Raw genomic sequence first — 12,178 nt, forward strand, 5'->3', positions numbered from 1 at the left:
AGTCTCCCCATTCACACAATTCTCCAGACACTAAGAATTAAAGGCTGGCACATGCTTTGTCTTATTCATGTGAAACCAGCCATCCACATTTTATCAAACTGCCACTAAATATATGTTGCACAGCTCAACACACTTGGAGGAGAACACTATCAGCAGAAGAACAATACCAGATTTTATGCTAATTAACAAACCCCTGCTTTTATTAGCACTGTGCTGAATGATCAGGGAGAGGGCCCAATGGGAATAATGCCAGTTGGCCTCGGATGGTTGAGGCATCAATGGGATCTTACAATCTCACAAATACAGGACCAACAATGTGGTGTCACTCAAGAGCCAAAGATGCATTTTTTGTTATATACCAATATGCACTAAAAATATAAACCTAAATGCAGATTATTTTATTGAAATATTAGATTACAATTTTGTTTTACATGCACTCTCCAAATTGTCCAGTCTGACTGAACAGTACTGTTTAAGTTCACTGAAAACAGAGAAAGTACAGCACCATAAATGGTATCATCCCAAACACTCAGAAACTTCAGTAATAGCAGTCTGCACTTTCACACTTTACCGCACCGTCAGAGGCAACAAACCACATGTCAAACTGTTGATCAAACAGAATTCATCCTCATCCTGCAAGAGAAACAGATTTTTTTATATACAGTGCTCAGACTGCTGCCAATAAATCCCTGATTTAAAATGGATACACAGCCTGAATGGAATTAACAGTGACAAAGATTTAAAATATCAAGAAATAACAAGACTATGACAACCCAACACCCTTAAGGGACTCCCACTGCTTGCAAAGATGATCTGCACAGAATCAACAATAAAACACCTAAACTGTGCATGCATCAGGTTAGCTCTAAATTCAAAGCACAAAGACTGTAGACTTCTGCACCCTATCATAAATACTCCAGCTTTAAATAGACAGAAGAAACAACATCTGAAAATTTGCAAAGTTCACTCATGCAGTCCTGACACACTTTCATAACCAAAGCTATGAATAAAAGTCAAATAAAGGATTATTATTGATGGATAAGGCTTAAACCCAAATTCGTTGTCTCTAACAGAGTCTATGGTCTCATCACTGAGATATGTCTGGACATGTGTTAAGTACAGAGCTTTGTAAGAGTCTGTAAGATGAATGTGTTGGGAGTTTTTTGGGGGGAAGTGCTCATAACGGTGGTTTGCAGATTTTCATACTAGTGGAAACATATGTGCATACCTCAGAAAACACATTTTAAAGTATAAAAAAAAAATTAGTTTTTTTTTTTTGTCATATTTTTCAAATTACATAGCAACACTAACAGGTTAAAAGTACCACAAATCACAGAATTATAGTGGTTCATGAAATATCCCTTAAAAATATAACATTTAGGCCAAATTAGTAGTGAATAAATGTTACATTCAGTAACACATTCACATTTTATCCAGAGAAATACTTTAGTAGCTCATATAGACCATATTGTGTCTACATGAGGTAGTAGTAGTACTATGTAGTAGTGTTTACATGAGCTACTCAGAGCAATGTTAGATATTGAGAACTCATCTTGAAGGCAGAGAACCCTCATAGCTAATACTCAGTATTGAGTTGATTAATTAATTCATTGTCTGTAACATCTTAACCAGTGCATGATGTGTTCCTGTCTTGCCTTGAATGTCCGTTGGAAACGGCAAATATATTCGCGTCAATGTGCTTTCATAATTAACTTCCTGACGCCATGTTTCACCACTATTCAACTGAATACTTACGGGAAGAGAGAAATGCTGTTTATTCAGCAAAAACAGCACAACTCTGTGGTCTTTCTGAAAACTGCAGCGAGGAAATGACCTTGACTAAAGCATCCTCTCCTGGGGCTTTACACAGACTGTCGCATTGAGAGTTCACCGAGTTCACATTTAAGCGGTTAATTACATATCTGGCAGAATTAAATAAATATATAGCATCATAACCATTTATTTTGCTTACACACCAACAGTCATACTCTTAACCTTCAGGTTGTAAAGCAAATTATTAAAATATCAGCCTTGGAGTTTTGTTTAAATGAGCTCATATTAGGCAGGTGTTATTTCTCATTATATTCTCAAACAAAAGGGATTATACCACAGGCTGTTTCACTCTTAGCTGAATGCCCATACAGCTGTACCATCCATTCAAACCAATTTCACAGGTGTAAACACACCACATTTACATGTGCCTGAATTAACAATCTCTCATCGTCTGGGAAATGCTACCACATACATGCAGCTACCATAGCATTGTTACTAATGATGTATGGTTTTGTGTTTTAGAAGAAGAACAATTCTAAGTAAAACAAATAATAATAATAAAGTAAAAAATAAAATAAAAATAAATAAAAATAAAAAACACATTACATTGTTACTCTATTTTCAGATGTTCTCATATTAGGAAAACAAACATACAAAGTGGTAAAAATAAAATCCATTTTATAGTTCATATTTTAATGTTGAAAAAAAATCATACTTACACACATGTATATATTATTATTTTTTTTACATTATGTTACATTCAGCAAATAAATAATAACTGTGCGAAAATATATCCAGGGGTGCAAGCATTTGGCGGTATCTGCATTAAACACATTCCTTCACATTCCATGTGACTGAGATAAGGCAGTGGCGAATGTTTACGAAGACCCCAAGGACAGATGCTCCATGGGTCCTCCAGTCAGGATCTAGGAGGCTGAGGCTTCTCTCTCACTTTGATCACAGCGGTGCACAGGAGCACATGGAGAGCAAAATCAGTGTCAGTGAAGATCAGCTTGGTGTGTGTGTCTCATCTGCTCTGCCTGTCGCACTGCCTCCTCCAGAGCCCCCTGAGACACCAGCCCCAAACGCCCTAGAGCCCCAAGCAGCTGGGCCCGAGAGTTACTGATAAAGGAGTGAGACAGGAACCAGGAAAGACCACCACCGTTCCTCATGGTGTAGAGAGGCACACGGACCATGCCCAACACCTGGAGAAAACACACACAGTTTCCACTGGGTTCTTTTTGCTGGAAAAGGTAATGTTACACAGGCTGATGTGACTAAATCAGATTTTTTGCATTAATGTGAAATAGATCTGATATTCTCGGGGCTGTGTGGACATGTCAAATCCAATATTTTCAAATCAGATTTGAGTGATATGTAGAACTATATCCTATCCAATTTGTGAGCAAGCAGCATTAATGTAAATGCTCAGATGGGATTTCATGCATTTGCATTTCATTTATTTTGCCTGTACACATGCTTCGTGCATTCATAATCAGCCAGCACCAGCAGCGGAATGCAGGCTGTGTCTCAAATGGCTCTGTGCTTCCTACATAGTGCACCGCGTGGGTGATTAAACTACGGCTTCTCCAATTAAATTACATGCTAAATGTTAGAAAAGAAGCTGTGTAGGTACTAGCTGAATTTAAATGTATTTGTTAGACATATCACACAGCATTTTGACGTAGAAGCCTGTATTTAAGGTTTGTTTGAAGAAAGCATAAATACATATTTACAATTATTTACAATTATACTCCTATACGTTATACAACCTTATCATGTGTTCAAAAATAACACTAAGAATCATGCAGCACCTAATGATTTCCATTCTATTTAACACACTTCATTAAAGAGTAACTGCACCCACGTATGACGTGTCCTTGTCCCAAAGTACAATGACACATCACATTATGCAAACCAGTCAAGCAATATTACTGCCCTCCACCTGTGCCGCACAAATATGAAAACATACGAGCAGGGAAGGTGAAGGGGGAGGAGAGAGGGGTGGGGGGGGAAGAGAGAAAGAGAGAGAGAGAGAGTGAGAGAGAGAGATAATGAGGGAATTGGGGATGTGGAGGCGAGAGAGAGAGAGAGAGAGAGAGAGAGAGAGAGAGAAGGTTATGAGGAACAGGGTCGTGCAGTATTACAGACACCTCTCCAACTTGCTGCACATCATTTTCTGGTGCCAACATTAACTCGCCCACCAGCCACACGTCTAAACGCCTACATCACTGCAGTGCCACACCTAAAGTGCCCCTTGGGTGGAGTTAGCACAAACGAGTGGTGCAGATGTTCTTTAAATTGTGGTGCACTGGGTATCCAAACGTTTGTATACAAATTGTTAGGTGAACATGAAAAATTAATGTTGGCCAGTGAATGTTGAAAAGATGACACATTACACTCAGTACAGCTGCATGTCTATCTACCTCCAAACCATGATCAGCTGCTTTAGATACAGCAGCTTTCTCTATTTCCAGCAGCTGAGCCTCTGTCATCTTCTTGGTATAGAAGTGTGTGATGAGGAGAGGAGGGGATGGAGCGAGGCGAGATGACACATAGTCGTCCACCGTCACCGGCACTGCAACCCCTATCTCCTCCTGGAGTTCTCTGATCAACCCTGCCTCCAGACTCTCTTCTGAGGGCTTCACCAGCCTGTAACAAAACAAGCTGTTTCAGTAACATTCTAATAATTTCCTGTTTTCATCATTATAGGCAATATTTAGCCAAATATATGCTGCCGGATGCTTATTAAGTATGACTTCTGAAAAGATATTCCTAACAGGCAGTTCCCCCCTTTGCGGCAGGTACAATCTACTCTTGTGGGAATGCCTTAACTTTGGAACCCTACTCTCAGGAAGTGGCTGCGTTCAGCATCTAGAGCATTCAGATTTAGCCACTGATGTCAGATGATTTGTTTTGGACCATAAACATAACTCTATCTTATCCCAAATTAATTAGAAGGAGTTACTGACGAGAACACACTTCCACTGCTCCACAGCCTAACACTGCTAACACTGGAAGCTTTATACTCTACTAGTCAATGCTCTTAAAAGAACCAATGTGTCTTTTAAGGTGGAAAGGTATGTTTGAGGGGAAAAAAAGACCATTGTTTGTATGTAGCTGAAGTTTTTTATTCAATGTTTAAATTACCACAGAAACTAATTTGTAATTTGAGTGGTTTAGTTTTGTTGCACAGTCTGTGTTTACTTTCATTCATTAGCAGTCTTCCGAATTTAGAACAAGTTCCAACTTGAGCAAAAAGAGCAAAAATAAGCCAATATTACCCACCTATGGAGCAGGGATAAAGTAATATTCTCATCTCATTTCATGATTTTCGATGTTTGGTTGTTTCTTTACTGTTTTTCTGCCAGGAGCAGAGACAGGGGCTGACTGATTATTTTTTTACAACTGTTGACATTCCCTTTAAGAGTATACACTGGTTTATAATACAGAAGCAAAACTCACCCTCCTGGAAAGCCCAGCAAACCATCAAACCGCATCTGCATCTGAGTGGTGGTGGGAGGGGGATTAGAGTTTATAATCCATTTTTACATTCAGTCGTAACATCTCTGTTTCAAAAACTTCACTGTATTGCATCAATATAGAAGACACATTTCTACATTTCTTCAAGAACATTAATTGGTGCTGAATTTCTTAATGATGTTTTGATGTGAAATCAGGTAGAGAAATGTACTGATTCAAATTCCTTTAATGAGAGTGACCAAAGGTGAATTTACAATTTAGTTTGGCTGCTACTTTCACACCGACAGTCTTGCATGTACATCACTGTCAAAAATATAATTAAAAAATTTGGTTTTCTTTCACAACAGTGCTGAACCTGTTAGACAACTTTTGAAGCCACAAATAGGTGTGGATGCATTTCCCAATATCCAAAAAGTAACATTTGGTTTCAGAATGTCTCTATAGAATTTATTTATTAATTTATTATAATAAATCAATTAAATAGTACAATTTAACATTAAAAACTACATTACCGTTTAACCTTAACCAGTTAACATACTTTTTCATATAGTTCCAGTTCCACATTAAATGCTAAGTCAGGTAAACATTGTTCTAGAGTATGGTATTCCTTTCCACATTAAATGTTAATTGTAAAGTCCTGCATACTGTTTCAGGGATGCCGTAAAGGGAAAAAATGAAGGGATCCTGTAAAGTGCAAACTGATCGTCCTACAAAGATACAACAAACAAAACATACTAAAATAAAGTGTGCTATAAGTAGCTAGTTTGTTTAAAAGGGCTGGGCAAGTGGCGTGTATATTTTCTCACCAGCACTATGTGTTTAATAGGGATTTTTCTGAAGAGTTTCGAGCTCGTGTCCGCGTACAGTAGGATATGACAGGCGTGTTTATATCCCTCCCGCGACAGAGCCTCTCCTCTACTGATCTCCTCACCCTCCATTTTACACACAGTCTATTTAAAAAGACCTTAAATATCCGCCTCAAAAGAGACAATCGCTTTATACAGAAGTAGAGAGGTCTGGGAAAAAACTAGCACCGGCAAACCAGCAGCAGTGGAGAATGACCGGTGAATTTCAAAATACGAGTCCTGTAACTGTTAGAGTTAGACAGAAAAGTCTCATGAAAATAATGCCTAATAATTTGCAATATAATAGGTTATTCATTTATATTTCGACACGTGGCATTTTATACATAATATGTGATTAATAATATAAATCCTAATACAATTTCTAATTAATATAATGATAAAATCTTTCTTAGAATTTCATATTCATAGAATTATCATTTTCATTTTAGAAAGAAGAAAGTGTAAGCTAATTTAAAAAAATATCCAACTTAACAGATGCCCCCCACTATCTTGAGTCACTCCCACAACACTTACTCGTACTTCCTTACAGATGGAGTACTCCATGAGAGTGTTGGAGAGAGGAGGTTAAGGTCTTACTTTTCTTTCTTCTTTAGCAGTGAGTTTTGCTGTAGGCATCGATGTAACTCGACACAGGCTTAGCCCACATGCACAGAGTGAGTACATATGTGGAGTAGGTAGGTTAAGTAGGCATAGGCCATAGCAGAAAATTTGATATGTTGTCTGGATGTAAAGAGAATTTAAAAAAAAAACCTAAAATTTAATTAATTTGTTCATTTATTTTCTGTAACCATTTATCCAGCTCTGGATGGTCTGGAGCCTACCTGGAATTACTCAGCGCAAGGTGGGAACATGCCCTGGAGGGGGCACCAGTCCTTCGTAGGGCAACACACACTCTCACATTCACTCACTTACTCACACTAGTCAATCCACCTACAAACTGAGGAAACCCACATGGGCACGGAGAACACACCTCCTCACAGACCGTAACTCGGAGTGGGACTCAAACCTACAATCCCTACTCCCTGTAGCTGTGAGACAGTGACACTACCTTTAATTAATTTATATACAATTTAATTTCTAGAGTACATTTTAATTTTATCGCAGGTGATTTCGCAAAGCACTTTTACAGAATTCTGGGTCTTGGCCCAAGTAAGAATTATTGAGGGAACTGTGGCAAGAAAAAACTCTAAATGCATGTTCTAAAATATGATAAAACAACAACCCAACAGTCTGTTGTCCAGTAGCCTCAGCACACAGTTTGAAGGAGAGTCTGATACCTTCAGTGCAAGTCTGGTTTCAGTGTCAGGATTCTGCCAGATGCTTTCTGATTAGTCTTGCTTTGGTACCTTTCGCCACTTAACAAGGCCAAGAACTGCCTTCTACAGCAGGAAAAGAAATTTGACTGACACGTAAAAGGACCAATCACAAGTGTGCTATTTTAGCCTGACATGTAGGCACTTTTTCAGGTTGGACTAGTAGCAGAGGCAGTACAAATAAATACAGGTGAGTGTATGCAGAGCAGAGCCCTGACGCATATGTAGATAGCCAGGCAGAACACAGTTGTTCAGTAAATAAACAAATGTTCAACAATTTTTACATGCAAATGTACATTTTAAATTACAGTGATTCTGTTTCAGTTCCGCTCTCCCAAAATGTTTAGGTCAGTTTTTAGGCTCAACAAAGAGACAAAGAGAATAACAATAATCTTTCAGCACATATCTTGCTGCATTTTATTTCATAAACAGGTATTTCCACACCATCTTTCTGCTTCTGGAACATCATTTCTGTTTCTGAAACAATCTGCAAAACAAACTCCTCTTCTTTTTCTTCTCTTTCTTTTCTGCTCTGCTCTTGCTTTGACTCTGTTTCTGTGTGTCATTCCAGGTTAAATCTCCCTCTGTGCTATTCATTCTTTCATGGATTCTCACTCTTTCATTTCTTTCTCTCCTCTCTTTTTCCCTCCGTTCTTCACTGGCTTCTTTCATCACCTTGGTGAAGGCCTTCATCAGTTTCTGCTCTGCCAGTGTACGATGTAGAGCCTTGTCTTTCAGCAGCTCCTGTTTTTCTCTCTCCCTTTCCTCCCTCATCTTAATCAGTTCTGTCTCTACCTCTGTCCTTATCAGCAGCAGGTCAATATTTCTCTCCTTCCTCATTGTTTCTTTTTCTTTCTCCCACTCCTTTATTCTCTCCTGCTCCCGCTCTCTAAATTTGCTCTTAATCATTTCCTTCTGCCTCTTCATCTTTTCCTCCATCTCTCTCCTTAGCTCCTCTGTCTCAATTGCCCAAGCCTCCTCTCTGTCCTGGTGAATTCTCAGCTGTTGTTTATCTTTATTTCTCTCTGTCCTCATCCACCATATCTCTCTTCTCAGCTCCAGCTTCTCAGACTCTTCCTCTTGTTGATATCTCTCCATTTGTTCCTTCTCTTTTGTCCATATTTCCTCCATCTTCCTCCTCTCCTCATCCATCTTCCTCCTCTCCTCATCCATCTTCTTCCTCTCCTCATCCATCTTCTTCCTCTCCTCATCCATCTTCTTCCTCTCCTCCTGCATCATCCTTCTCTCTTTCTCCATTTCTTTCTGTTGCTCCTCTGCCTTCTCTATGAATCGAGACATTTCTCTTTTCTCGTCCTCTCTCTCCCTGTCCACCCTTTCCCTGTACTCCTTCATCTCCTGCCTCGATTTCTCTCTCTCCATCTGCAGCCTCTTCTTGTACTCTCTCATCATCCCTTTCTCTCTTGCTCTCCTGCGTTCTGCAGCTCTCTTCACTTCAGAGAGACGGTTCTCCACTTCTTCACTCTGTTTTTTAGTAATCTCCTCTCCTCTGGACTGGAGCTGAATTTCAGTTTGTTTGAATTCTTACTCTTTCAGGATTCAGTCAACAGCTTATTGTGCCACATCACTATCTGAATGACAAAACAATGATTTGATTATGCTGAATGATATATGAACTATTCATCGTCTGATATATAACACCTTTGTACAGCATGGAAACAGTAATAAAATAGAGCACAGTTGATGATTCAGTTTGGGACATTAATTATCAGCAAACCAGTGACACATTTACATATAATTTACATCAAACACGCCTTAACTCATCAGATATTTTGGTAAATAAGCCAACTAAATGTTTGTGCACACAGGTGGAGTGTGAGATTGAACAGTGAGTGCACTGCTCCCCCTGCTGACAAAACCTAATAACAACAGCTGGACAAAGTGGAAATAACAAAATGTATTCAAAAGGTTTAAGGAAGTAGAATGCCCTGGTTGTGCTGTGAGATTATTCTAACAGTTCCTGAATCTCACCTGAGATTAAAAGGTGATCAAGACATTTTTATGGCAGCTTTTTAAATTATGGAACAGCTTACGTTTTCATAAGATTGTCCTCTACAGTATACATTTTTAAACCTATAATGAAAACCTGTCTGCTTTTCCAGGTGTTTTAGGATGTACTTTTGTCCTGCTCTGTTTTCTGATACTTGTCTTTTTGCCTGTTTCTCTAATGGAAAATCTTTGACTTTGATGTTGTTGGATAAGACCAAGGTCGGCACTTGATATTTATAAATGTAATGTTTATGTATATTTCACTTAGCTATATTTCATTTAACTTACTTGTATCTGATGCGGTGTCTGTTGAGTCTCTTTATAAAATCTTACAGCAGAAATTCAATTCTTGTTGAGTCTCTGTTCATGTACTTAATCTCACCTCCTCTCTGCGCCACACTCCGCTCTGACTCCCACCACGTCTTCACTGGAGAAATGGAATTCCAGCTGAGTGTCATCCCTTGTGATGTCATACGTTTATTCTAGACTCAACACCAAAGCAACAGAACTCTGTTATAATGTCAATTATAAACAATTTGAGGCCACTGTCTCTTGCTAAATGTATTTTAATAATAATTGTGGCACTCTTATTTATTTCATTTTAAACGAACTGTTTTTAAAATTGAGTTTATGAATTTATAATGAAATATTTATTCCATTTGTTGTTATGCTGTTTTACTGACCAGACATTAACACATACATATTTTGTCACTTGCAAAGGCAAGGCCGTTCAGCAGATGGTGTCAGAGAGCTAAGGTGATGCAGATAGTGTTCTTTATATGCACCAGTCAGCCAAAACATTAAAATGACCTCCTGGTATTTGAACGGTCTATTTTATCAGCCATAGATGTTGACCATTATTGACCATAGATGTGCACTTGGAGATTGTATAATTAATGACTGTAGTCCAGCTCTTGTGGTGGATACTTTGCTAGCCACCTTTCACTTTGTTCTATTGTCAGGAACGCCTCACAGGACCACCACAGGGCAGATTTAATTTGGGTGGAGGATCATTCTTAGTGCTGCAGTGAGACTGAGGTGGTGGCAGCTTGTGGGAGTGTGCATTGTGCTGCTACATATAGATCAGACAGAGCAGTGTTGCTTGAACAAAATGGACAATAAATGTAGAAACAAGGGGTCTGTTTTTCACATGGTTATTAAATAGGTTGCAAACACCTTAACTTATTAACAAATGTGTGACAGGGTTAATGTGGACTGATGGAGATGTAAGGTCATAATTTGGCAACATCTGAGGTTTAACTGTGTAGATGGATGTGGGTTCACTGGCCAATATCAGATCGCCGTTACTCATTTTATCTGTTAGAAATTATTATTTATAATGTGTTTTATTATAAATATTATGTAAAATTTTAATATTTTTTAAATGGGTTTACAATTCAAATAATAATCATTAATATAATGCATTAACAATAGCATTTTAAGTGCATTCTAAATTCATTCATTCATTGTCTGTAACCACTTATCCACTGTGGGCAAGGCAGGAACGCACACTGTAGGGGGCGCCAGTCCTTCCCAGGGCTACACACACTCACAGACACTTTTGAGTCGCCAGTCTACCTACCAATGTATTTTTGGGCCGTTGGAGGAAACCCACACAGACACAGGGAGAACACACCACACTCCTCACAGACAGTCACCTGGAGGAAACCCACGCAGACACAGGGAGAATACACCACACTCCTCACAGACAGTCACCCAGAGCTGGACTTGAACCCACAACCTCCAGGTCCCTGGAGCTGTGTGACTGCGACACTAACCTGCTGTGCCACCATGTCGCCCATGTATTCTAAATTTGCACTGTAAAAAGAGATAAATTCCTTTTCTTGATATATGTTTAGGCCCAGAGAACATTATTCCCACATATTAAATATCTTGTTCCAAATAAATTGTTCACATACATTAAACATCTTAAATAAAATTTAGATAAATTCTTAAATTTTATGTCTAAAAGGTAATGTCCAAATTTAAAATCCACATAAAGACTGCCTATAGAATGGATAATCTAGCATGACTCAAACTCAACCTGCTCAGTGCCACATGTCAAATACAGACATATAAAGCTGCCTGGCATTGTGGTATTGTGTATCTGGAGCCTACCCAGAACGGAAATAGCTTTGGTTTAGTAGAAATTTAAAACAAACCGTATAAACTTTTGGGTTTTGGTCAGTTAGGTCTAGAAATTAAATATACATCATCCTGAATGAAGATTGTTTATGCTGTTGAGGACTAGACCTTCTCTCTGACAAGGAAACCCACTCTTGAAATATTTATGCAATAGAATTTGATCAGAAATACTTTTATTGCTCTGGTCTGGTTTTTCCAAAACAGCTTCCAAGCTCTAACCATAAGTGGTTGTCATATTTTCCAAAGCAAGTGTGTGGCATTATTTAACACTGGTGTGTGTGCTGCTTGGAGTGAGTGCTGTCCATCTAAGCATATGTGTGTGTGTGAGAGACTGAGAGAGAAAGAGAGAGGCAGGAAACAGATGGGAGCTCAAGTGTTTGGCTTTCTGCCTCCAAGCACTTGTCACAATTCTTGAGCAGCCTTACAGAGTGTCCAAAGACTTGAAGCAGCTCTAAGCTTTGAGATTTCCACCTTCTGGGAGGAAGAAAGGAAGGAGTGTGTTTCACACCCACACCCCTCTCTCCAAGAAAATCATTTGTCTTCACAGCTCTGATGCCAGCTGGCCATAGTGCCACACGCGAGCCTGGCCCT

General features: G+C 38.9%; 2 protein-coding genes and 1 long non-coding RNA gene across 4 annotated transcripts; 1 reads left to right on the plus strand and 2 right to left on the minus strand.

Annotated features, from left to right (window-relative positions):
• Positions 1-2,456: 2,456 nt before the first annotated feature.
• zgc:103759 (U8 snoRNA-decapping enzyme) lies at positions 2,457-6,718 on the minus strand. 2 transcript variants are annotated; one of them, XM_066672493.1, is made up of 4 exons: positions 6,636-6,718; positions 5,239-5,279; positions 4,200-4,425; positions 2,457-2,978 (listed from the first exon to the last, which is right to left on the minus strand). In XM_066672493.1, exons 1-4 carry the CDS (start codon positions 6,663-6,665, stop codon positions 2,772-2,774), a joined length of 504 nt encoding a protein of 167 aa, XP_066528590.1. In that variant the 5' UTR covers positions 6,666-6,718; the 3' UTR covers positions 2,457-2,771. The 2 variants fall into 2 exon arrangements, with proteins under 2 accessions (XP_066528590.1, XP_066528589.1); XM_066672492.1 differs by lacking the exon at positions 6,636-6,718 and adding an exon at positions 6,063-6,306 and having other exon boundaries at positions 2,460-2,978.
• Positions 6,660-9,466, plus strand: LOC136697412 (uncharacterized). The gene is made up of 3 exons (XR_010802698.1): positions 6,660-6,775; positions 6,922-6,963; positions 9,262-9,466. It is a non-coding gene; the product is annotated as an uncharacterized lncRNA (long non-coding RNA).
• LOC136697410 (uncharacterized) lies at positions 7,885-9,867 on the minus strand. Its single transcript, XM_066672491.1, has 2 exons — positions 9,731-9,867; positions 7,885-9,024 (listed from the first exon to the last, which is right to left on the minus strand). Exon 2 carries the CDS (start codon positions 8,843-8,845, stop codon positions 7,901-7,903), a length of 945 nt encoding a protein of 314 aa, XP_066528588.1. The 5' UTR covers positions 8,846-9,024; positions 9,731-9,867; the 3' UTR covers positions 7,885-7,900.
• Positions 9,868-12,178: the final 2,311 nt, after the last annotated feature.

This window comes from Hoplias malabaricus, chromosome 5 (genome assembly GCF_029633855.1).
Source record: "Hoplias malabaricus isolate fHopMal1 chromosome 5, fHopMal1.hap1, whole genome shotgun sequence".
NCBI lineage: Eukaryota > Metazoa > Chordata > Actinopteri > Characiformes > Erythrinidae > Hoplias > Hoplias malabaricus.

What these genes read in the sequence shown, in the direction of transcription:
- LOC136697410 (XM_066672491.1), bottom strand. Translation starts at nt 8,845, where the DNA reads ATGATGAGAGAGTACAAGAAGAGGCTGCAGATGGAGAGAGAGAAATCG.
- zgc:103759 (XM_066672492.1), bottom strand. Translation starts at nt 6,194, where the DNA reads ATGGAGGGTGAGGAGATCAGTAGAGGAGAGGCTCTGTCGCGGGAGGGA. An exon ending in CTATTAAACACATAGTGCTG is followed by an intron (nt 5,280 to 6,062) that starts GTGAGAAAATAT and finishes ACCACCACTCAG; the next exon opens with ATGCAGATGCGGTTTGATGG. An exon ending in TTGCTGGGCTTTCCAGGAGG is followed by an intron (nt 4,426 to 5,238) that starts GTGAGTTTTGCT and finishes GTTTTGTTACAG; the next exon opens with GCTGGTGAAGCCCTCAGAAG.